At 40.6% G+C, this 26,878-nt stretch overlaps 1 protein-coding gene and 1 long non-coding RNA gene across 3 annotated transcripts in view; one reads left to right on the top strand and one right to left on the bottom strand.

The window, feature by feature from the left end:
• The window catches only part of LOC309339708, a 29,083-nt gene extending 21,385 nt beyond the window's left edge, over window positions 1-7,698 (top strand). The window contains exons 2-4 of the long non-coding RNA XR_014155539.1: window positions 3,369-3,471; window positions 5,850-5,962; window positions 7,318-7,698. This is a non-coding gene — a long non-coding RNA (uncharacterized lncRNA). The remainder of the gene's footprint in view (window positions 1-3,368; window positions 3,472-5,849; window positions 5,963-7,317) is intronic.
• The window catches only part of NPAS2 (neuronal PAS domain protein 2), a 100,670-nt gene extending 76,139 nt beyond the window's left edge, over window positions 1-24,531 (bottom strand). Inside the window, exons 1-2 of one of the 2 annotated variants that reach the window (XM_081857894.1) lie at window positions 23,065-24,531; window positions 2,068-2,137 (exon numbers count right to left, since the gene is read on the bottom strand). In XM_081857894.1, coding sequence (XP_081714020.1) covers window positions 2,068-2,114 — 47 coding nt within the window. In that variant the 5' untranslated portion in view covers window positions 2,115-2,137; window positions 23,065-24,531. The remainder of the gene's footprint in view (window positions 1-2,067; window positions 2,138-23,064) is intronic. The other variant, XM_081857895.1, reaches the window with a different exon arrangement.
• Window positions 24,532-26,878: the final 2,347 nt, after the last annotated feature.

Raw genomic sequence — 26,878 nt, 5'->3', positions numbered from 1 at the left:
CGCCTCAACCCCAGAGTCGTCTGCGACTGGACCTAATGGTCAGGGGTCCCTTTACCCTTTACCTTTACTGCTCTGATTGGCAGCAGCTCACCAACACAAGATCCTGAACAAAATAATCTACTCCTGTTTGCTAACAGAAGTCAAAAGCCCTGCTCTTATTAATTCTGAAAGGGCTCCATTCTCTCTACAGCTCACCCCAAGTGATGCCAATTGGAATCAAAGGGATTTTCACACTGAGATATATTAAATGAAAGGAAACTTTAGATGAGAAGCAATTTATTTTGCCAGCAGCTTAGAAGTATTCCCTGGGCTATTACGGAAGATATATTTGTCATAAAGAAGAAATATCACTAGCATTCTCCTCTGCTTGATCCTGAAAAGAAGATTAATCTTGTTTTTAAAGCTTATATCCTCTGACGTGAATGTGCACGCTGCAGATTGCTTCCTTTGCTTTGGAAGAAGAGTGCCTTAATACATGGTACAGGTAGCACTAAATGGCAGGCCCAGACATTAGCAGGGGCATTGATTCCTGCTCTTTTTCCAGATGTCTAAATACTTAGAACTGGCTTTGCAGAGTCTCATCTATGTGCTTGGAAATTTCTCTGTGGCTCTCAGTTTGAAAGATGTCCCCAGTGTAAATGCATCTCTTTTAATACTCTACTCGGTTCAGGGAATTTATTTCCACCCTATTGTCTCCGTGCCTTCTGGAGACACAGCCTAGAGGCAAGTTCCTTGCCTTACTTTGTTGTACTGTGTGATGCACGTAGTCATCTTTGACAATTTTAACTCTGCACAGATTAAAGCGTTTCCAAGCCAGCTGCAAGGAAAGCTAGTTCTATAGAAAGGGAACCGAGCTGAGAAAATTCTAGCTTGGGCTTTGCTGCAAAATTTGCAGGCTAATTAAAAATAGTTCTATGCTGCCTCTCAAGCACATTAACAAGACGGTGCACAACAACATAAGCACAACAACCTTATAATTCAGGATAAAACTGCAGCTGCTAGATCAACAGTTAAAAACAAGCCAACTGGTAAAAACAGCCAGCAGAGACCTCAGAAAATAAATGAATTTTCAGAAAGCACTGAGAATGCCTCAGTTTAGTCACAATTCAGAGGGTATGGGTTTAAGATCACAACTTCCCGCCAAGCCAGTCACATAAATAAAGCAGATGGGTTCTAATCTAAGAAACTTCTACATGGAATGGACATTGGCTTGCTTTAATATTCTTGTTCAGTTTTGGTTCTAATTTTATGTATTTGCATGCTGGGACCCTGGGGTGAAGGGTAGTCTATGAAGCTGGATCTAGACACCTCAAAGAAGCGTTTCAGTTAAATGCATTGTAAACGTTGCATGAGAAATCGGGTTGGCAAAAACAGAACTCCACAGCGCCACCTGGTGCCACAGTGTTATAATGCATATACAAAGCATATAAAACGCTTTTTCTTTGCCAATGTAGCTGGTCCAACAGCTCCCATCATCCCTGATCATTGACTATGCTATCTAGGGCTTATGGGAGCTGGAGTCCGGCAATATCTGGAGGAGGGCACCACACTGACTACTCCTCCTGCTCTAGCTCTATATGACTTTTAATGAGCCCTCTTTTTCAAATGATGAGGTACAGTTACAGTTGCCATAGAAAGGATGGTTTATTAATAATCATGATGTCTTTTGAACAACAGGCATGGGTGTTACTTTTATTCTTGGATATGTGAGTCAGAACTATTGTATGCACATGAAATACTAGGGTGGTTTTCTGTAATTAGGAGATTAAGCATCTATGAAAGGTGCAGGCATGCATTCTGGAGACTCGGGAAAGCTCCATTTCTATGCAGGATTTTGTCACTTATTCCTGTGTTGCTCATTAATTCTCCCTCCCCCTTAAATAGCAACACATTTAAATGTAATGAGGAAACATGTTTTCTTGCAAGCATCTAGTGAGGACCTTCACATGTTTTAAAACAACAACCCTTGCACATGAAATAATGGAAGCATGTTGTGTATACTTCAAATGTCTTCTGAGGTGATTATTTCTCCTTAGAAACGTTCAAGGGGTGGGGATTAAAACTTACTGTTTCAAAGGAATCGGGAAAATCACCATTCTCTCTTCCCAATACATTTGTTCCTCTTCTTTCCTTGTCTCTGGAATGGAAGGAAGAGGTCAAAATGTAAGAAAGGAGAACTGGGTGAGGAGTATCCCTATTCTTAGAAGATCTTCATGGGAAGAGGAGCTCAAGAGCAAAATGTAATAAGGTGGATGAACTGCAATAAAGGGGGAGAAGGGAAGGGTTAAAATGAGAGAGAGGGAGCTAAGCTGGCCACTGCCCAGATGGGAGACTTCCTGGACCCCTATGTTGCCCTGAAGTCTGTTAAAGAAAGGAAGGATCTAAATGCATCAAATAAATGAAACAGTTCTTCATTTGAGAGCCAGTGTGATGTAATCATGGTTGGGGTGCTGGACTAGGGTTCAAATCTCTACTCAGCCTTGAAGCTCACTGGGTGTCCCTCAGCCTAACCCACCTCGCAGGGTTGTTGTGGGAGTCAAATGTACATCACCTTGAGTTCCTTGGAGGAAAAGGTGGGACAGCAAGACAATCAATCCAATCCAAAATTAATAAGAAACTGGAAATTTCCCTAGCATCTAACAAAAATGGTAACAGCAGCCTCCATTAAGTATTGCAAAAGGAAGTTTCGATGTTAGCACTCCAGTGCTTTCGTAATATTAAACCTTTTAAAAAAAGCCATCCAGATTCTTTTATTTGGCTCACTTAAAATATGCTGTTTGATGTTTTCATAGGCACCATCTTAAGGCATTACTTCAGCTTTTTCTCTAGAGCTGCCCTTTCTGAAGTCATTATTACTCATTAGGTATATTGTGCAGGAAGCAGAAGTAGGTCAAGGATGAAAAGCTCCATCTTAGCGAGACGCACACAAGTATTGTACAAAGCTATTTTCAACTTTTCATGGGATTAAAATGTTTTTTTTAAAAAAATGTTTCTGTAGGATAAAAGCTGTCACTGCCGACTTAAAAATCAATGCCCCACACGGCAAAACCTTCATTTCAGATTTCTAGCCTTTCATATGTTAAACATATTGTTTTATAATTCTAATCCAAAAAAACGATTCCATGCCGTGCATTCCATCAGGCTCTATGTACACTAAACCAAGTGTCCCTAAATAGAAGTGAGGGATATTAACAGGTCTGCCTGTATCCCTGTTTACACATGCTCATAACCCCGCAGAAACATGGATTTGCGGGGCATTTTTAATCAGGAGATAATTGCACACCACAGCAGCTCTCGTAGTGTGCCTATACACAGCTACTTGAATTAGCATTAAATATAATATTTATTGTTTGCTTGTTTGTTCGCAGTGCCAAAATGGTTGTCAACAAGGAAAATGGCTTTGCCACTTCAAGCACGAAATGAAATGTTATGCAATAACAAGAGAGCCAGCTAAGGCAAGCTTATACACAGGTAACTCACAGAACCATAAAGTTGGAAGGGACCCGAGGGTCATCTAGTCCAACCCCCTGCAATGCAGGAAGCCTGCCCACAACCGTCCCTGGATGGGCTTGAATCCTTTGGAGGGCAGTCTCCCTTAATGTCCAATAGTGATGTGCTTATAAGCATCCAACAGAAAGGCCATGATGAGGTGGCTGAAGATTGGTACAGTGGTACCTCAGGTTACATACGCTTCAGGTTACAGACTCTGCTAACCCAGAAATAGTACCTGAGGTTAAGAACTTTGCTTCAGGATGAGAACAGAAATCGTGCTCCGGTGATGTGGCAGCAGCAGGAGGCCCCATTAGCTAAAGTGGTGCTTCAGGTTTAGAACAGTTTCAGGTTAAGAACAGACCTCTGGAACGAATTAAGTACTTAACCCGAGGTACCACTGTACACCTTTGTAGGTTACCCTCGAGTCCTGCAATCATGTGCGTTGCAACAAGCAACAACCTGAATTCCTTAGAACTCTCCTAATATGGTTCAAAAATAGAAGAAAAACCCTTCTCCTTAAGAGAACAGACACAACTCATGCCTCGTGGTTATTCAGCGGGAAACAACAAACATGACTAAGATGCAAAATAATAGGCAAGAAGAAGCAAGGAAGGCAAGCTAGCTAGGTTTGGAGAGGTCCACTGCCATGGGCATCTACTGAGGTTTAGCAGACCTGAGAGAAGCATCAAGCAGCCTCCTGGAAAACAACTCAATAGGCTGAACAAAATGGTTTCTCAGAGGCACCCCATACAAAAGAGGATTGCATGGAGGATAAAGCCAGAAGGAAGAGACATTGAATGACAGTAGGAATAGGTACTGATTCATGACAAGTAGAACAATGCAGGTCTGGTTGAGCAGTCTGATGGATTTCCTGAGGCAGCTGAAAGAGGTGGTTTATTCCCAGTAAATTCAAATAGCAAGTTGATTAAGACGACTTTGTACATGCCAGGTCTAATGAATGACTAAATAGAGGCATATGCTTGTATTAACACTAGCAAATGGTAAGGTAAAGGGACCCCTGACCATTAGGTCCAGTCGTGGCCGACTCTGGGGTTGCAGCGCTCATCTCGCTTTATTGGCCGAGCGAGCCGCGTACAGCTTCCGGGTCATGTGGCCAGCATGACTAAGCCGCTTCTGGCGAACCAGAGCAGCACACAGAAACGCCATTTACCTTCCCGCCGGAGTAGTACTTATTTATCTACTTGCACTTTGATGTGCTTTCCAACTGCTAGGTTGGCAGGAGCAGGGACCGAGCAACGGGAGCTCACCCAGTCGCGGGGATTCGAACCGCCGACCTTCTGATTGGCAAGTCCTAGGCTCTGTGGTTTAACCCGCAGCGCCACTCACGTCCTAGCAACTGGCAGAGGCCCATAATTAGGCATTAGCGTACACCCAGAGCCTGTACTCCTCTGAACCCCATGGGGGGTTCTGAGTGTGAACCAGTGCTTACTTCCCCTGTTGTATCTGCAAGAACACCTGCTCATTCCAGACCGAGCAAAGTTAAAGGTATTCGGTGGTTTGGGATCATGTTCTGAGTGTTAGCAAGTGAGCCTCTGCATTGAGTTCTGTGTGGCTGGGCTTGGACACAATGCTAATGGTGGTGTTGGGGGGAGAATTAATGTGTGAACCTAGAAATGTAGTTAGTCTATAATTTACAGGGTGGGAAAACTAGAATCAAAAAACATTAGAAGTTGGCTTGCTTACCCTAAATCGGTGAATGAATGATCTGTCTAGAGCTATTATATTAGTGTAATTATAAACAATTAAGTATTGTTGACAGACTAGTGAAGCTGAAAGTCCCTTCTCTAGTGTTCATTAAGAATCGCCAAGAAAATAACTATTAAATGGTGATAATCTCCTATTTCTGTCATCCACTGTAATGTATAAATAGATTGTGTTGGCTTGTTGGCTTGTATTTGCTAGAATACTCCATGCCAAGCTAGAAATAATTAGATATGTTTATTAAGAAATATGAACTATGTTAATAATATCTAAGGAAATCTTTATAACTGTATTATTTTAAAGAGAAGCACCAGAAGTAGAGGCTTAATTTCTCTACCATCTCTTCATAGCAACACTACAATAAATGTTCTAGGTATGCCCACAACACACTGCTAGCTATGGACTTTAATTTGCCCTAGTTTTGCATCGATAGGGGACACTGTAGAACCTTGAAAAATGGGCAAAGCACAATGACACTGACTTGGGCCTAATTATTGCACCAAGTCACAAGATCCACCCTTTTAAGAGTTTTAGGATGCAAGCAAAGTTGCAAAATCCAGCTCTTGAGTAAGAATATAGTCAAGGTTTAATCTGAACCAACAAAAATTTACTTGGTACTTACCTGTTCTTTTCAGTGTCTCCCTGTTTTTGTATGTCACAAAAATGTTGGGAAAAGGAAAACCAGAATTAGCTACTAGCCTCTGACATTTGTTTCATTTAACAGACGTGCTCAATCAGACACTTGTAAGTTAAGTATGCTTAGGACTGCACCCAATAACACATGAAGTACAGTAATGGTAAAGGAACTGTTTTCCGAGCAGATGAAAACTGGCTTTCCCTTAGCATTGAACAAGTAACGATAACTTACTGCAAATCTGGAATGATGGAAGAGACTACCATGGTATCTGCTGACCACTTGTGATTTACGACGTTAAACGCTTTGGCTAGACTTGAATCAGCTAAATTAATCAGGACAGTCAGTTTCAGTATAAACAACAGGCCACATGTATACTAAAACTAAATGTACACCAAGAACATAAAAATAGGTACATTGCCAATGTAAAACAACAAAACAAAAACAAAATCCTCCAAATTCTCCAGGAGAAAGGCATGATAGGTACCCATATATGTGTGAGTCCATGCTGTGAAAATGGGAACTGCATCCATTAAATAAGAAAAAAATGGAGGTAATTATGCTCTTGAAAGGCAAGAGGGTCCAGGAACTTCTGTAACATTTTGGCAGTGAAATCCCCCCTTTTTTTAATTAAATGCTTTCTGCTGCTATGGTAACCACAGTAGCATGAAATCAATTCGGAAGTAAGTTTTCCCTCATGACTGTTAAGTAAAGATATTTCAGCCCCTAAAATATTCTACTCAGGAATTGGTTTTTTTAATCTTTTATTACTTACACTTTGAGATAAAAATGCCATGGAATTTCAAAGCGCATACTGTATTTTAAGAGTGCTCTGAATATCCATCTTCCTTCCCACCCCCTGCCCAATACAGCAGGTCAGGAATGTTCTTTCACTTCAGGTTTATGTTAGTGACCTACTGACCTACTTTTCGGGCGCTGACCGCTACTAGTCAGTTTCCCTGAAAAATTGAGATTTCATTCCATCCATGGATTGGTTACATTTAGATTTAGTGACAGAAAGCATTAGGAGAATGGCATTTTGTTGGAGGGGGGAATCAACTGTAGTAGTTGGTGCTGTAAATATATTCCTATTTAATTGCTAAAGTGTTGTCCATCGCAACTCTCAGCTTTTATGTTACTGCAATCTGGGTAAGATTGCTTTCCATCAGCCTGAAGTAAGAAATATGATGGAGATGGAAGCCTTGCTTCACTGTCAGACACATGCTGGGAGTAAGGGGAAAGCAGACATAATGGATCAGTGAGGGAGAGCAATCTTCCCCTTGTCTGAAATCATCCATGCTACAGAGCTGTTGAAACTGTTGGCTAGAGAAGGGGGCGGGCAGGAGTTTGAGAACAACCTACGGAACAAACAATGTTTTCAAAGTGCTGTAAATGTCACAGCTGCAGAATATATTTATACAACCATAGCAATGGGAGCTGACTGAAGACTTAATTCTTCTCCCTCAAAGTTACATTGCAGGAGATCTTTAGAAATCAGAGTTCACCTACATAAGAAGCAGAGCGAGCCAATCACACGAAAAACCAAGTATTTAAAGAGCCAGAATATGTACAAAAGAACAGCTGACGACATCTGCAAAAGTCATTCTTCCTTTCTGAATTTCTACATAAAGACTGACAAATGATTAAACGCCTTCTGAAAGCACTTTCTGGTTGCAAGTAAGTGTCTGTCCATAACTAAAATGCAGCACGTGTCTTGGGGTGTGTGCTTGTCCCAATCCTGACAACTGTTGCAGTGATAGTACAAGGTAGGAATGTGATTTGTTTTTGTTTTTTAACAAAACTTTGAGATCATCTGTTGTTTATATTGAAAATATACAGAAAAGTAAAAACAAATTAAATCCTATGTGTTTTATTTCTCCCATTAGTTTTACAGTAATTCTTTTTCAGTTGCTTTGCAATGGAGGCACAATTCTGCATGTGATGTATAATCTGAAATACAGTGTATAGACAGGTCACAAGGAAGTGGAAGAGAGACTCGGCAGTGAAATGGACAGACTGGAAATATTTATTTAATTTAGATAGCTGTTGGGCTGTGTCTGTACAGCTATTAAAGTTGCTTATATAACAGGGACTCCCAATCTCATCTTCCCCAATACAATGGTACCTCGGGTTACATACGCTTCAGGTTACATACGCTTCAGGTTACAGACTCCGCTAACCCAGAAACAGTGCTTCAGGTTAAGAACTTTGCTTCAGGATGAGAACAGAAATCGGGCGGCGGTGGCGCGGCGACAGCGGGAGGCCCTCTTAGCTAAAGTGGTGCTTCAGGTTAAGAACAGTTTCAGGTTAAGTACGGACCTCCGGAATGAATTAAGTACTTAACCCGAGGTACCACTGTAATTAGCTAGTCCATGTTGGAAAATCTCATGCCAATTCAATGGAAAACACCAAAAATACAAAGGAATCAGTGTACCTGCTGCTAACTCTTTAAACGGTATAGCAAGAATCTTCCATGCTATATCACAAGTAGACTACAGATCTTCCCTGCACAACACAGAAAGATCAGGGAGTTGCTGTGTGGGGAGAGCATGCATGAAGGCACTTGTGCATGAACACCTAAAACTGCATGACATTTATATTACGCAGAGGTGCCTCTCAAATCCGAGACAATGGCAGTTACCTGAGTTGACAGATAAGGCAGAGGTAAAACAAAGGTCAAGCAATCGTAGCAAGACACACTCTTGTCCCCCAGGAAAGTAGGCAGGCTGGGGTCTGGGTGAAACAAAGGTTAAGGAATGACAGGAATATACACTTTTGCCTCTTGGGGGTGGAAAGCCGCAAGTCAAGTTGAGGGTCTAGGTCAAACAAAGGTCAGAGATGTATAACTGGAAAGTTTCTAACTCCTAGTTAACCTTAGTTACAGATAGGTAGCCGTGTTGGTCTGCCATAGTCAAAACAAAAAAATTCCTTCCAGTAGCACCTTAAAGACCAACTAAGTCAGTTCTTGGTATGAGCTTTCGTGTGCATGCACACTTCTTCAGATACAGTTCTTCCTAGTTAACCTTCAACAGATACAGTTCTTCCTAGTTAACCTGTTTCCTTCATGCCTCCTCAGAAGAAAGCCATATGTACATGGGCCATGCCAGGAGAAAGCGTTTGTCTTCTCCTTCAAGCATAGCACAGTCTGGCCTCCATCTCCCTTGAACCAAGTTGGAGGAAGGTCCATGCCTCTTCTGCCACCCACCCCCTTGTGTAGCCCAGTTTCCCCAGCACAGCTAGCCTTTCTCTCTGTGTGTGTTTATGCAGAAGAAAAATAGAGCAATATATTGCCCAGGCCCATCCAAATGAGGATCAAATTGGTCCCAGTGGCATACATATTTCCGCCCAAAGCAAATAGCAAATTCAGAATCAGGACCCTCCTTAGGACCACAGGAAAGGAGAGGAAAGCAATATCCTCTCTCCACTTGCTACCATCCCTGTAGCCACTTGTTAAATACGAAGATGCATTTGTATCTAGTCGTGGCCTTGATGAGCACTTTGCCGGTAGCATCTTAAACATGCTGTTATGAGATTGGCAGGGACTCAAGATTCCCCAAAATCTCTTGATTCAGTAAAGCATTAGAATTTAAGGAAACCCCCAAATCCTTGGATCTAGCAAGAAATAACACAGGCCAGCTTCCTCATGAGATAATCACTTGATAATGGCTGAGTTGTTGATCTAACAAAAGGTAGGTGGATGGGACACTGGGAGATGCAGTGCCAAACAGCCAAATGATGGGTGAAGCTCTACCCCAGACCCTGGTTTTCAGTTAGCAAGACAAAAGGCCAGTGTTAGTTTTTTAGGGGGACAGTTGGCAGTGATGTGCTAGCAAAACTGTGACAGGCTGGAAAAAGGAGAGAGAGAACATGGCTAGTTTTTGTTTTGGATCTAAGGGCATTGGGTCTATGGGAGAAGCAAGAGACTCTCTTGGAGTATAATGCTGGGGAAATCTCCACTGTAGACACAGGTTGTATATATGTGTAAATAAATCATATATCAAAAAGACACTACTGTGCCTCATTTCCAGAAGGAAACACAAATCCTAGGTAAGCACCTGTAACCCCTGGAATTTCGCACTGCTGTGGAGATTGGGGTGGTGGCATGTAACAATACCCTCTCTTCCAAATCAATCATCAGACCAAAGTAAATGCAAACCACTCAATCCTGGGCATAAAACCAAGGGGGAAAGTTGAATTTAAGGCTCATTATAGTTCTCAGATATCTGTAGTGTACAAGATGCTTCCCAGCACAGAAAGAATCTGTTTTGTACTTTTGTTTCTTCTAACAAGGAAACATCTGTGACTGGCTTCTCAATGGCATTTGAAATAAATTAAGCTACATGTCAAGGAGAGAGAACTCCCACTGAAATAAACACGCACCTAGATAATGTGTTCATTCCTTAGTGCGCAAATTGCTTACCCTCAGAGCCCACTGAAAGAAAGATATAAAGCAATCCTGTTTCTACAGTGATGGCAAAGAGTGAGATTGCATTTTCAGTGCTCATGTTTCCTCTCCTTTCTCCAATTAGTTGTTTTTCTCACAATGTTATCCATGTCTTACAATCTGACTCGTAGGTCTGGAGGTTTATGATGTCCCTTGCTATCAGTCTTCTGTGGCACCTTCAAAGTTAACCAATTCAGCTACAGTCCTATACCAGCTTATCAGGGAACAATCCCTGTGGAGCTTAATTCTGAGTAATTTATGGTTATCGTCACATGAAACCCACACTAAAAATTGGCTGCCACTTCACCCCATGATCTAGTAGCCCTAGTGGGCACCAAGTTGGCCTCAAAAGCTGGGAGTGGCCTGGGCCTGCTCATGTAACTCTAAAAAATAATCGAGTTTTTGCTGAAGGAAAAAAACAAAGGCAAAATCAAAATGGTTTTATAATTACAGGAGATTAGTTTCAAAAGTTGTTTTTTTTCCAGCCACTTCTCTGGATGCTTTGCTATAAGTCTGGAACCTAATCGCAACAAACGGAGGGTTGGGAGAATCCCCAGAGCAGATTAGGTGGGGTGCATAGGGAAGGAGACAGAGCAGATGTCCTGTTGCACTCATGCAATGACTTCATTGAATACAACCTGCTTCTGTGCACTGCCCTGAGAGTTCCAGCATAGCAGTATAGCTCAGTCAGGACAGCATGAGACTCTTAACCCCAGGGTCATGGGTTCAAGCCCCTTTGAGGGGGGGAAATCCTGCACTGCAAGGTTTTGGACAAGATGACCCTTGTGGCCCCTGCTATGATATATAAACATAGTAAAGTCAGTACAAGAAGATTATAAAGGAACTTTCTAAAAGTTTATGAGGCATGTGAAAACTGAGACACCATCTGCCTGTCTAGTGAAATATGTCAGTGCAGATAATATGAGGTGTAAATTAGTTTACTGTTCCTTGGATACTAAAAAAGAAGGAAGTAAGAACATAGTCAATTATAGTTTAGTGCAACATTAGAACAAAGTGGCCATAAAAGAACATTTACAGAGCTATGCATGACTGCATTCACCTGAGAATTCAGGCTGAAGCATCCATGTTGAAAGAACTCAGAAAATGGAAGGTAGAATCAAGACATTCCTTCTCTCCTTCTTTCATATGATCATGAGATCAGGTTATTTCATTACCTCAGCAATTACATGGGTGGTGTTTTGGCACAGCTGTTTTCTAGTCCGCTCTGGTACCATATGTAATTGCAATACCATGGGGGGGGGGGACAAAAAAAGTATTGTGACACCTTAAAGGCTAACAAATTTACTAGGGCCTAAGGCTTTGTGGGCAAAGTTCCACTACATCAGATGCATGTTTTTGCTGCGGTGGTGGTCAAACATGACTGCTACCCTGGGAATTGTTACATGTGAGAGGAGCTTATGAAGCAACTGCTTCCTATGCCAGCAATGCCCTTTCCCTGGGGTTGACAAGATGAGTATAGGAAGTAACCACTGGGTTTCCCCATTGCATAAAATATCAGAGTGATGTGGGCAGTTGCCATTTAATATAAGAAGTTGCTATAGGTAGCTGGCATGTACACAGTCCATGCAAAAAAGTCTGCGTATAAATTCAATACAGTAATCAATAAACAAAGTACATCCTCAATGGTAGTGCAGCACCAATCTTTTGACAACTTCTGTGCCCAACACTCACATAGCTTTCAGGCAGGTAAGAATGTCAGGTGAGCACAAGCCAATATGGCCTTGCTTCATGGTTTGCAGAAGAGCACCATGCAAAAGCTTCCAGGTTTATTGGAATTACATGCATCGCGCCTGCTAACTAGCTGCGTAGCTAGACATCTCTTTCTTCAGACTTGTGCTCCAAACTGGACAGTTTGAGCAGCAGTGCATCCATGCCTCCATCAGCACATTTAAGCCCACTCTTCTGATGTAATGCACACAAGCAACCGGAGCTTCTCCTGTGTTGCGTTTCCAGCTGCTCCTATCACTTTAAACCACTCATTGTTCTTGGAGGCACTGGGAGAAGGGACTGGGGCAATTCTAATGGCCCGGCTCTCTCTGGGATTGACTCATCCACCTCTGCAGCTTCCTGCAACTCTTTCCCCACCTCCTCCTCTCACGTCGCTGACTGCTAAGACTCTTCCTCTTCCCCTGCCTCAAACGTTGCTTGGCACCCTGCCTGCCCCACTGCCTCCTCTGCCTACCCTTCGGTCTCCTGCCTGTCCCTCACACTGTGGATCGTGGACCATCAATGGTCCATGAGCTTAATTCAAGTGCTCCATGGCACATCTTTAAAAATACAAACTCATATACAGCACCTTGCATCGCACATTACAGGCAGAAGCATCCTTGTGGTCCGCCCAGACCCTCATCAATTTTAGAGCGGTCTGTGAGGCAAGAAGTTTGGGAACCACTGCTTTAGAGGTTAAGTAAGCAAACTGCAACATTTATCCGTTAGCATAACTGACAGGATTCATTTTGTGAACTGTTCTGTTCAGCTGCCTGCATTCCAGAGTTCACAGAGCATTAGCTAACCCATTTGACAGCTTCTTCATTTCATACAGGTACCATTCTTCAAGCAAAGTTTCTTCTCCTTCTTCTTCACTTTTTGTTCAGTGTGTGTGTGAATGTCTGTTAAATTACTTCTCTTGGAATGCACGATGTTCAAAGGAGAAATAAATTCTTAACAACATATTGAGTAAATCCTTCTGACATAGTTTCCACATTTCTGCTGAAGACAAGAACAGATTTCTACAAAGTAGGTCAGGAACTCCAGGGAGACATTGTCACTGCCTTTGATTTTTCTACCTTGAAGTTCAAAGAGCATGAGTAAGTTCATTGAAAAAGGAAGTGCAGAATTATTTGAAGGCTAGGCTACCGTGTCACATACTGAAGATTTCAATGGCATTTTAGTAATGAAGCGTACAGTGTGGGGGTTGCTATATAATTTTGATCCTGGAGCTATTAAAGCTTGGGCATCCTTTTTATCATTCGCACTTAATGTTTGCTATTGAGGTTAGTGCTTGCACACAACCTACACCTCATATACCAGTAAGCTATCAGCATCCTTATCTGAAGGTGTCTTTTATGCAAGTAGGTTATGGTGCTGTACACCTTGCATCTAAGCAGGGAACGAGACAAGGGCCACCTCTCATGTAGGTTACATTTCACCACATTCCTGCAAGCCTATGTTCCTTAAACTGCTATACTCCAGGCGTTCTTAAGCTCCCACCAGCCTTTTATAGATTGTTTCTAATTCTTCTCAGAGGACTTGGAAGCAGCCCTCGCAGGCATAGCTGAGAAAGACAGGCTTGGAGCAGCTTAGACACCCTGTCTCTTGTGCCTGGTTAGCCTATGCATGTATCATACATGTTGTTTAGTTGTTTAGTCATGTCCAACTCTTATGAAGATGGTTGAAGCATATTTATTTATACTTTTAAAAAAAATAAATCTGTCCTTCCCCCAAGGAATAGAAAGTGGCATAAATGGCTGCCCCTCCCGTTGTCTTCACAACAACTTTATGAACCTTGCAAAGTAAGTTAAGCTGACAGAGAATTACTTATCAAAGTCATCTAGTAAACCTTGTTACTGTCCAAATGAGAATCTGTATCCACATTTCCACATTCTTAAGTCCGACGCTTAAGACACTTAACCACATTTGCCGTAGAATCAAAATAGTATTGCCAAGGTTTTTGATTTTAAGTTTATCCATCAGTGTAAATGCTGACTAAGAAAATATAACAGGAAGCTCTGCAATACACTATAAGGAGCACAATATAGTAAGTCCACATTGTCAAGGCCTGAATGAGCAATTCCCCTGGTGAACAGCATATGTATCTCAGAGTGCCTTTTCACCAAAGATGGGCCATTTAATTCCTAGGATCTATAATTTAAATGCAGCAAATGCACTTGATAAGAATATATATAGTTTGGACCCTGCCCCACATCAACAAAAGCACACAGGGCACAAATTATTATTATTATGGTTTATTTATTAAATTTTAGTATCCCACCCTTCCTCCGAAAGGGGCCCATGGTGGCAAACAAATCTATAATAATAGTTTTATCTTTTTTGTAAGCCACTCTGATGTTTTTCTACAATCACGTGGCATATAAATTTCATTAAATTAAATGATAAATAAAATAATGAAACATTTTCAAGCATTCTAAAAACAGCACAAATTGCATAAGAAAGGCGGCTTAAGAGCACTTTTTAAATGTCATACCTGAAAACCATATTTGCTATTCAAGCCAGTTCCACGATCATGACTTCCCTCAACTAACCCTTGAAACTGAAACATTTGAGATCAACTCATAATTATTTATGATCTGTAATCTGCCAGTAAGTTCTCAGGGACCAAAAAACTTTGATAGTTAAAGGGCTTAGGTTTGAAGGATACATGGACCCTAAACATTATTCTGTTATATAGCATGACCTTTGATTTCCAGTGCCACTCAGATCCTGCTTTCTGACCTATATTCCAAGCCAAGTTAGATGTGATGTGTGAGATTTGTGATTAGGATCGCCTATGGCTTTTGTTTTGCTAATTAGGAGTCCACTGGGGTTGAACTGGATGTTCTGGAACAAGTGCTTAAGCCTGTCCTCCATTGCCCTTCCCAGATGTACTGGTAAATCCTGAAGCTGCTATTAGCTGGGTGCTGGTAGTACAGCTTCTATGACTGCGTCTCCTCGCTCCACCAAAGCTAATAACAGCTTCAGGGCCTAGGAAAGGGTAACACTTGAACTGGGATCCTTTTGGCTCTTAGCTGTTGCTTAGCTACTATATTATGCCTATGATGCTGAAGCCCTGATCATTTCAAAGTACCTTGCTGCTGCAACTGTCTGAAATGTTGCAGCAATATTCCCCCCATTGATTTGCCATTCAAATAGTGAGACGCAAGCTGTCTACCTTGCAAATCCACTAACATATCTAGTTTGCTGACACTGCAAAGGTCAATGTCATGACAATTATCAGTGTTCTCTAAAGCCCCAACAACTACAACTGTATACCATGAAGGAGACAAAATTGTTCCCACTCCACCATCTTCTTCACTGAAGAAGCAACAACTGGAAAACCAGACACACAGCTTAAGATAACTCATATTGCACAGATGTAAACATCCAGTAATAACAGTGGGCTCTGTGGACAACAGTGACATCTTCTGGGTATAACTAAACTCTGCTGTGCTTGTGTGTTGAATGAGACACTGAGCCACATACGTGCAATGTTCATAGCAATGCTCATGCAAGATAGGAGAAAATTTTAATGTGTCTTTTCACAAATACACACAATTTTAAGGAAAAGCTGCCTGGGCATTTTCCCATTATGAAACGGAAACTGGTTTTAAGTTGTTAAAATGTAAACAGCATTTAAATGAGACCAGCAAGTAACTTCGCACTTGCTCATTAATAAGGACATAGATAACATGATTTATATATTGCTGTTTTATTGTTTTATTTTTTTTATAATATTTTTATTAAGTTTATAAAGTACAGAAAAAAGAAATAAAGGCATAGATAGAAAAATACAATAGAGAGATTACAAATTTCCATAATCCTTTTTTCCATCTATTGGACTTCCCCACATCCTCCAAACCCTGCATTCTCTGTGATACAAAGTATCAGCAATTTGTTAACTTATTTCCAGACTTATTGTATCTTTCATTTTATCATGTTTCCTAATATCAAAACTGTTGTAATCCAAATCTTATATGTTTTAACTTAAACATAATAAAGTTATTTCATTATTCCACCTTTAACTTCTTGTACCTTAATTTCCATTTCATTAGTTTACCAATGCTGAAGCAAGAATTTCTAAAAAGAGCATTTATAACATTCATACAACTTGTAATGTTTTTTCAAATAGTCTTTGAATTTTTTCCAATCCTCCTCGATTGTTTCTTCTCCCAAGTCTCGGATTCTGCCAGTCTCTAACAGTTCTGTCTCTAGTTTCGATTTTTCCACCTGGAATCCAACCTTTTTATCCACTTTAAAAACCTCCTGGATTTGAGCATAATGCAACCAATCTCGCACCTTGTTTTTCAATTTTTCCAAGCTCAGCAGCCTCCAATTGTCTCCAATTTTTTCAATTATTTCCCAATATTTAGGCCAGTAGGCTTCCATGTTAAGTCTCTTACGTGCCTTGGCCTCCACCGGTGAGAGCCACCTCGGAGTCTTACTCTCCAATAAGTCCTTATATTTTGTCCAGACCATCAAAATTGCTCTTCTGACAATATGGTTTTTAAACAATTTGTGAACTTTAACCTTGTCATACCACAAATATGCATGCCACCCAAAAGCATTGTCAAACCCTTCCAGATCTAGGACATCAGTGTTTTCCAATAAGATCCAATCTTTCAACCAGCAGAAGGCTGCAGATTCATAATATAACCTCAAGTCTGGCAGGGCAAATCCCCCTCTTTCTTTCGCATCAGTTAGTATTTTAAACTTTATTCGGGGCTTTTTGCCCTGCCAAACAAACTTGGAAATATCCTTCTGCCACTTTCCAAAACATTCCACTTTGTCCACGATCTGTAGGGCCTGAAACAAAAATAACATTTTCGGCAATACATTCATCTTTATAGCTGCTATCCGGCCTAACAAGGAAAGTTTCAATCTTGACCATATTTCCAAGTCTCTTTTAATTTCTGACCAACATTTCTCATAATTATCTTTAAACAAATTCAAATTTTTGGAGGTCAAGTACACCCCTAGATATTTTACTTTTTTAACCACATTTAATTCTGTTTCTTTCAGGAACTCATCTGTTTCTGTAGTTGTCAATTTTTTTGCTAGAACCTTGGTTTTTTGCTTGTTCAGCTTAAATCCCGCCACCCGACCAAAATCAGAAATTAATTCTAGCACTCTTTTAGTGCTAGAGACTGGCTCCTGTAATGTTAATACCAAGTCATCTGCAAAAGCTTTCAGTTTATATTGTTTCACTCCGACCTCAATTCCCTGTACAGACCGGTCCTTTCTAATCATGTTCAATAGCACCTCCAGGACTGAAATAAACAATAGGGGGGATAGGGGGCACCCCTGTCGTGTCCCTTTTTCTATTTTGAATTCCTCTGTCACCACATTGTTAACAATCAATTTAGCTTTTTGCTCTGAGTAAATTGCTTCTATTCCATTTTCAAACCCCCGCCCGACTCCCATCCCTTCCAAATTTTTCTTCATAAACATCCAAGAAATGTTGTCAAAGGCTTTCTCCGCATCAATAAAGATTAGAACCGCTCTAGTATTAAGATTTGTTTGTAGAAGTTCCAAAATGTCAATAATGTTTCTTGTATTATCAAACAAATGCCTACCGGGGAGAAAGCCAGCCTGGTCCTTATGGATCACTTCATTAAGAACTTTTTTAAATCTACTTGCTAAAATATCCGCAAAAATTTTGTAATCCACGTTTAGGAGTGAGATAGGGCGGTAGTTCTTAAGCTGGGTCTTTTCAGTTTCTTGTTTAGGTATCAATGTGATGAAAGCTTCTTTCCACGTCTCCGGTGCCTTCCTCCCCTCCATAATCTGATTGCAGACCTCCAACAGAGGTTGTATCAAATAGTCCTTCAAAACCTTATAATATTTGGAGGTAAGTCCATCAGGGCCTGGAGATTTGCCTAGTTGAAGGTTCTGAATGGCACTTTCAATTTCTTGCTGGGTGATATTGCTATTCAGGGTAGTTCTCATTTCCTGAGTTATTTTTTGTAATCCATTAATTTTAAGGAATTGATCCATCTCAAAGTCTTTCTGTGGCCCTTGTGAATAAAGTTCTTTAAAATATCTCTGGAAACACTTTCTAATTTCCTCGGGTTTCTGAACCATTCTCCCTTCAATCTCTAGATTTGTGACTGTATTAAGTTTTTGTCTCTTTTTCAACTGCCATGCTAGCAGTTTCCCACACTTGTTTGCTGATTCGAAGGACCTTTGTTTCATTTGTTTAATTTTCCATTCCACCTCTTGATTTATCAATTTCGAGTATTGTGCCTGGAAAAATTTCACCTCTCTCAGCACTTCCTTCGACTTGGGCCTAGATCTTAATTTTTTCTCTCCTTCTCTTATTTTCTCCAATATCTTCTCCTTCTTTTCATTCCAGAACTTTTTCTTAATCGTATTTTGTTGTATTAGAAACCCTCTCATAACTGCTTTACTTGCGTCCCAGATTGTTCTTTTTTCCACAGTGGTGTTTAGATTTATTTCAAAATAGTCCTTTAAAGTTTTTTGGGCCTTCTTAACAATCTCCTGGTCCCTTAATAAGGTGTCATTCATTTTCCATCTAAAGGATCCGGTTATGTTAAGTCTCAATTCCACTTTCAAAGCATTATGGTCGGAGCAAGTTTTTGGGCAGATTTCCACTTTTCTAGTCTTAGGTACCAGTCCTCTAGTTATCCATATTTGGTCGATTCGTGTCCATGTCAGATGAGCTTCAGAAAAGAAAGTTCCTTCTTTTCCTAAGGGGTTCTTAACCCTCCATATGTCAATTAAGTCCATATTGTCAGTCATTTCAAAGAAAGTTTTAGGTAGTCTGCCATCTTTCGTTATGTTGGCACTTTGCGACTTATCCATGTTTACAGATACGACCCCATTCATATCGCCCAACATAATAATGTTGTTGTAGTCTAAGTAGTCCAGCATAGTCTCATGCAGCTTCCTGAAGAATTCCGATTTTCCTTCATTTGGAGCATATATTCCTAATATCAAAAATTTTTCTCCTTGCGTCTGAATTTCAATCGCCAAAATTCTGCCGTGTTCATCTTTAAATAGAAATTTCGGTGACAGGCTCTCCTTTGCATAGATCACCACTCTTCTTTTCTTGACTTTATCCGAAGAAATAAATTCTTGGCCTAATCTTTTATTAATTAACATTTTTCTATGGAGCCTTGTCACATGTGTTTCTTGCAGGCAAATAATGTCCAATTGTTCTTTTTTCAAAATATGAAATACTTTTCTTCTTTTTTCCGGAGAGTTTCCGCCATTTATATTCCAGCTAAGAAGCTGCAGAGACATCCTGGTTTAGTTGGTGGGTCTTACAATGGGGTGTCTAGGTTTTCCTCCGGTCCTGGAGGTAGTGGTGCTGGTCCAGATCCAGACGGTGTAGGTTTTGGTGGTGGTCCCGGTGGTGGTGGTGGCCAAGAAGCTGCAGCTCCTTTTTGAAGATCCTCCTCGTGGTCGTGTAGAAACTTCTGCTGATCCTCAGGTGATTTAATTCTTACTTTCCTTTCTTTATAAGTAAATGATAGTCCTTGTGGAAACTCCCACCTATAAGGAATTGCGTTATGTCTTAGCAATTTGGTCAGGTCTGTGTAGGTGGTCCTAAGATCCAATAGATGTTTGGGAATATCTCTGTATATTTCAGCCTTTTTACCTTCTATCTCCAAGGATTTTTTGAAATGTAGGCCTAATATCTTATCTCTTTCCTCTCTTGATCTCAAAATAACTAAACAGTCTCTGGCCTTATCTTTCTTTACCGATCTTCCCAGTCTAAAGGCCGTCACGATTTTAAAGTCTTTATCTTCCTCAATTCCCCAGAATTTAGAAAATAGGAGTGTCAGAAATCCCTCTAAGTTACCTGCCTCCAATTCTGGGATGGCCCTTAACCTGAGATTATTTTCCTTACTTTTCAATTCAACCAGTGACAGGTAGGCTTGTTGTTCCCCTACTTGTCTTTTCAAAGGCCTAACTTCCCCTTTAATCTCATCAACTTTTCAGTTTGCCTGCTCTGCTTTTTGATTGGCTTCCACAGCTAATTTATAATTTTCAGCCGTAGCTCCTTGCAAATTGTCAATTGCCTGAGTATGCTGGGAAACCTGCTCAGTTAATTTACCAATAGAGGATGTGGCTTGGTCAATTTTTGTTGATTGATTGTCCACCTTTTGATTTAAAATTGCCAGTTGCTCCAAAATTTGTTTCAGGACTGATTCAGATCCTCCAGTTGCCATATCTTCTGTAGCAGGCTGCTCAATTTCCACCTCCTGTGCTGTTAGCACAGTTGGGACAGATGATCTGCGTTGATGAGTTAAAGTTGTTTGAACAAGTTGCACAGGCTTCTTTTCTTTTTCTTTTTCTTTAGCTTTAGCTGCTCTTGTTTTCCCTGGGCCACTCATTCCACACCTGCCTCAGTTCAAGGTCAAATTGTCTTTTATTCCATGAGAAAGAGAAGTTCAAAATATAAACAATTAAACCACAAGAAGTCTCAATAAAGTACAGTTCCCAGGCCTCTATGTCTCCACAATCCTCTAGGGGGAGTATTTCAAAGTTTCAAGAAAGGAAAGAATTCTTTTCCGCCATTGAAGTTCCTATAATCCCGTATTAAGTCTCTGTAATTCCTGAATACAAAAGGAGAGTTCCCAAAGCTTTCTATTTCTTGATTGAAAGCCACAAGGTGTCAAGAATGGTCCCAGAAACAATGTTTAAACGTTAGTATCTCAGTCTATGTAACAGTTTAAACTTCAGCAACAGTATCAGCAGTTTGACAGTTCTCTGTTGCACTCTGGCAGCCCGACGACTAGGTTGTCCCTTTTAACTCCGTATATCTCAAGAATAGGAAGGAAGTTCCAAAAATTGAGTCCACAAGCTTCACAAAAATTTTTCTTTTTACTTCCAGAAACAAAGTCTATCAATGCCCCTTTGTTCTATTTTTACGATCCTTTTTAGGCGCTACAGCGCACTTCAGCCCTTGCTTTGATCTAGTTAGCAGGATCGGAGGGCGGACTTCCTGTTACTCGCCTCCCGTTTTCAGTCCAAATCCATAAAATTAGTCCAAATTAGTCCAGAATTTAGTACCCCTTACTCACGGGTATGTAGCTGTCAAATTCGATGTTTTCAAGAAGAAAGGTCAGCGCTCATCGGCAGCAGCAGCGCGGCTTTGCATCCACGAAAAGAGCGATGAACTCACAGCGCCGCTCCCCCTTTCCCGTTCCGGAGCCCCTTACGGGGTTCCTTCTACGCTTCTGGGGGGGCTCTGGGCGCCCGCCGAGTCCCACGGTCACAGGCTCGCTCTGCCTGTGATTTTTCTTGACGGGTCTCCGCTTTGCCGCAGCGGACGACCCTTTTTCGCGGAGCCCCTCTTCACAGGGTAAAGAGGACCGCCATTGCCATTTTGCGCCGCCTCCGGAAGTCCTGTTTTATTGTTTTATACTGATTTATTGGGGAGGGCTGTATGTTTCTATTTTGTATACTTCTCTTTAATACAAAGTTATATGGTGGTATATAGATGTTTTAAAATAAATAAATGGTTAGCAACTTGGGAGCTCCAGATACACCCCCAAAAGTTAGATTAATTTCTTGGGCACCTGGCTGCTGAGATTTAATTTTTTAAAATAATAATTAAAAAAAACTTAAACAAAGAAAGAGGAACCCAGTTTATGTTTTAAAATCCATATCCTTCCCCAGCCACACAAGAAGGTGTAACTACAATTTTTAGGCAGCACCATGAGGGGAGGCTAGATGAAGGCAGAAACTAGAATCTGAACGGTGCTGTCAGTGATGGGCAACCATTTGAGCTCTACTTCAGACAGCAAAATGTCTTGAGCCTGCTCTGTCAATGACTGCTGTTTATCCTTGTCATTTTTTGAAATAAAAAACCTGACACAATTAGCATTAAATTATGCTTTTATAAAAAATATAGGCACATGTCCTTTTAAATGTGTTTGTAGAAGGGGGGGTATTGGTTTGTTTTGTTCTTGTTTTTATTATGTATTTTGTGTTTTTGTATTTTTATGCTGTGAACTTCGGATGAAGGGCAGTATACAGATTTAAATAATAACAGTAATAATAATACAACCAGCATTCTTCAGCTGACTGATTTATAAAATGTATATATCACTTGATATAAAAAAAATCCCTAAGGGGAAACACAGGTGTATAAGGACTACATATATTTTAAAAACAAACCAGCCAGAAGATGGCATACTTACACTGCAAGAGGCATTGTTGTGGTAGTGTTTTGTTTTGTTTTAAAGATATTCATTATTTCATAAAATTTATATACCTCGTGACTGGATAAAATCTCAAAGCGGTTTACAAAAATGGTATCTACAAAGCAACTCTAATTAAGTAGCTATGTTCACATAGATTGAAGACACATGGTAACAAACTGAAATTCTAGAAAGCTCTCACAATTCATTTTGGGTACTGGAATTAAAACTTTAGCCTTCGTGTTGTTGTTGTGTGGAAAATACTAATAAAATTTATATTTAAAAAACCCCACCACTTTAGCCTTCCCTTATGTGGGCCCCAAACACTTGCCTCAGGGCTGGCCTAATACATTTTACAGCCTGAGGTATTAAGCCTTGAGGTGAAGAAACGAATGCCATTTTCTATTCTACCTCAGGCTTTAAAATGTCCTCTTCCTCCTCTGGCTTTGCATTTGGGAAGCCTGTGAACTCAGGTTTTGAAACATGCCATTTGCTGAGGTAATTTGTGGTTCCACCTTTACAAAATTGCCCTGCCTGAACAAATGAAGGAAAATAGAAATGGACAGAATCCTCTTCCATGAATATAAAGTATTCATTTTTTTTTTTATGTGGTCATCTTGTTGCACTGAATTCCCTGCATTAATCAGCAGTTAAAAGTAGCATATGCTCATAGCATATGCTGCTTTTTACCGCCACAATATCATATTGCAAGACGCTTTCCTTTGTCCAGTGGTATTTCCACCTAAACATACTGTGAGGGATTTCAAAATGGCTTCATTGTTTTAACCTGCCTAGATCTCCAAGGAGTTTTTAAATGAATATAAAAAAGAGATTATCAGTGTCGTCGATTACAGTTAACTCACCATTTGTCCTGAAGTATTTACTGATTTGTATTTCATCTTGATTTTTGGCCGAGGGATGATGTCTTCACCCCCTTGTTCACATAATGTTCATAAAGCAGTGAGCCTTTTAAGTAGAATCATAGCCCTGCAGCCGCCCCCCAATCTGTACTGTACATTTAATACAGTATCAGGATTCATCCCACAAAGTATCCTGGAATCTGTAGTTTGTTAAGGGTGCTGAGAGTTGCCAGGAGTGGTTTTAGTTTCCAGGGAATTCTGGGAATTGTAGCTCCATGAGGGAAATGGAGCTCTCCTAACAACTTTCAGCACCCTTAACAAACTACAGTTCCCACAATGCTTTGCAGGGAGCCATGACTGTTTAAAGTGGTATAATGCTGCTTTAGTTGCAGATGGGGCCATGGGAGTTGGTCAGGACCGTAAAGGTCACACAGTTCAACCCACTGCAGTAAATAAAGTACATTGACAGCCCTGGCAGATATCTAACCAACCTCTAGTTAAACGCCTCCAATGAAGAAGAGTTCACCAACTTCTGAGGCAGACTGTTCCACTGTTACACAGCTCAGTTCAATCAAAATCCCCCCTTTTCATTTTTAACCCATTGACGCTGGCAATGTAACTTTGAAGAGGTCATTGATGACAGCAAATCAAAGTTAAGTTCCATCCATGGCTTTTTTTTTTGAGCTCAGCTCTGACACCTCTCAGGTAGGTGCCATTGCCATTCTAAGAGAACAAGAGAGAAGTTCATGGTGAGCTCCAGCACCTCTTTTTCCAGAAAAATGGCACTGGTTCCATCCCTTTCAGTGGAAGATGGTATAAGCCTATTATTCACCTGTCTTCATTAATATCAGGACTCTCAAAAATCCTTAATGTGGGTTTCGTGACCCAATTATCTCAGACACCCAGCATTAAAAACAGCCCTGCAACTTCAGACATAAAGGTCCATCTAGTCAGCACCCTGCTTCATGCAAAGGCTAGTCAGCGGCTTCCAGAACATCAAAAAAAGGACATGAAAGCAGTAACCCTGCTGTGCATCCAATCTGGTATTCAGGAGCTATACTGAGGCTCTGAACATTTTGCTAATCATAACCAAGCCACTGAGGGAACTCTTCGTCATGGATTTGCCTTAATCCCTGCCATCACTGCAATTTTGTGACAGTGAATTACAAAAATTAACTAGGCATTGTGTGAAGTATTTTTCTCAGAACGTCCCATAAAATACGGCTCTCACCGGCACCCATATTGCACTGCATCACTGTAAAGGTAAGCTTGTGGTAGATTCACATTACAGGACAGTAATTTTTTTTTTGTAATTTTGCCTGGGGGCAAAATGCGGCCCTCTAGCCTTCTCTACTGGCCCTCCAGACCCTCCCCAGGACACAGCTATTACAGGCTGTACTTTGCACCCATCCTCTTGAGTCTTTTTGCCTGGCTGGAATGTGTCCTCAAACTCTGATGATGACCTCCTGCTTGTCTGGATTGGTATTATGTCTAGAAACTACTCTACAACACAAAGCTAAAATTTACTGCTCAGTTCTAGCCTAGTCTGCCACTACCATGTGGCCCCCTAAGAGGTTTCCCAGAAGGGAATGCGAAAGGTTCCCCACTTTTGCTGTAAGTCATTTCCCCTGGTAACAAATGTAAACCATATTGATTTGCAAGGACTCATTAAAACACACACACAAACCCAACAAGCAAGTTTTTCCTCTGTGCGCTTCTAAAGCTTCCACTGTGCCGTGACGTTAAAATGATCTCTCATTAGCCGTGTCCTGCAGATATCTCATTTTTACTAAAAGCCTTTGATTAGCTTGAGAGAAATGGCGCACAAGACAGGAAATTGTTCATGCACAGGTGTAGGAGTGAAGAAGCAGGGAGAAGAGATATATTGCAGTCTTCTCTAACTGCCCATTTCTATGGCTTCTCACATAGGCTCCTTTCAGAATGCAACCTCTCCTAAGCTTCTTAAACCAAATATTTCATCTTTGTTCTCCACAGTCATGTTATATCCTTATGTTGATGATGATTTTTTTTTTTTTTAATTATAAACCACCCGGAGAACATTGTTATTGGGCAGTGTTTAATACAGTACTTTTAAGAAATATTAAGTTCATCTGAGACAGGAAATGACAGGAAATCAATTTTTAAAATGCCTTCTCCAGTGATGTAAAATACTTGCACATGCAAAATAATTATGCAAAGGCCCAAATTTAAGATTATACATAATCACATAGAATACAGTAGAAATAGTACCAAAGTGTTTTTTTAAAATGCCACCACTTGTTGAAAAGTGTAGATGAATTTAAACGGTCACTGTAATGCGCCCCCAACACCCCCTCCAATGGTCAGAGGTCAGGATCCAATGGGCTTAAATTACAGGAAGAAAAAATCTGGTTGAGCATAATAATTTCTTGATAGGGAGAACAGTTTAAAAATGGAACCGACTACCTGGGGCCCGGGGGGGGGGGGCGCAAGTTTGCCCTTCCTGGGCCTCTTCAAGCACAGAACCATCTGATAATGATGCTCAAATTTTCCTGCAGGGAGTTGGGCAAGATGGCCTACAAGACTTCCTCCAACCAAATGGTTCTGTGACATGAGGGCTCAATCCTTCTAGACATATTTGCAGATAAAAACTAGCTACCGTATTTCAATATGTACCTATGGCAGTGTGTATATATCCTGTTTCAAAATGTTACATGAAAAGTCACTCTTAAAGAGTTGAGGAAGGCTCAAATAATTTGACGTAACTTTTTGCAGAGCTCTTTATTAGAGTAGAGTAGCAATATAGTATAGTATTATAGTATGTCAGGCTATAGGTGAATACTCCCTCACATGAGAAAACCTTTCCTGCACATGGAAAGCTAGCATGTCAGGAAAGAGGGTGTTTTATCTTTCTATGAGCAGTTTCTTGTTTTATATGTGAAGCAATTTTGCAATATGAATCAAGTTGGACCAGATGATCTCCAGAGTTCTCTGCAATCTCTAAAACTGTGTGATTCTATGCTGATTCCTCACTTCCAGTCTAAAATGGCACAGTCCAAATGGTCTTTCTGCATGTTTGGATTGGCAATTATATTTACTCAATAAAATATCCAGAAGCCTGAAGATTGACTGCATTCTACTGCATTTTTTTTACAGCTTTAATGGGGAACAAAAAATATTTATAGCGGTCATAATTTACCTACTTTCAATACAAGACTAAATAGCACTTTTTCATGGGGGGCAAGGGGGCGGGAGAAAGATGCTCAGCCACTAAAGCTGCAGTATATACTGTACATGTTTACTTGGGAGTAAGTTCTACTGAGCATGGAGGGGGGACTTGCCTCTGAGAAAACATATACAGTGGTACCTCGGGTTACATACGCTTCAGGTTACAGACTCCGCTAACCCAGAAATAGTGCTTCAGGTTAAGAACTTTGCTTCAGGATGAGAACAGAAATTGTGCTCCGGCGGCGTGGCGGCAGCAGGAGGCCCCAATAGCTAAAGTGGTGCTTCAGGTTAAGAACAGTTTCAGGTTAAGAATGGACCTCCAGAATGAATTAAGTACCACTGTATGCAATTGCACTAGTTTTACCAAAATCGAGAACATGTGGTGCAGGACAAATTTAACTGTTTAAAAATATCCTTCTGTTACATTTCAAGAATAGAATAAAACACACTGCATCTCCATGAGACCGTCAAAGAAATTTAAGAGTTTTCAAGATTTTAAGTATATATATAAATACTGTATTCTCACTTTAATTCTGAGACCTTGGAAGCAATATTAGCCTTCTACAGTTGGATCTGCCCAATAAAATATACACAATGTTCCACACAACCC

Source organism: Podarcis erhardii (genome assembly GCF_964252035.2).
Source record: "Podarcis erhardii genome assembly, chromosome: 4".
Taxonomy (NCBI): Eukaryota; Metazoa; Chordata; class Lepidosauria; order Squamata; family Lacertidae; genus Podarcis; species Podarcis erhardii.
Note: the sequence above shows the minus strand (reverse complement) of the source record. Positions and strands in the feature narration are given on the sequence as shown.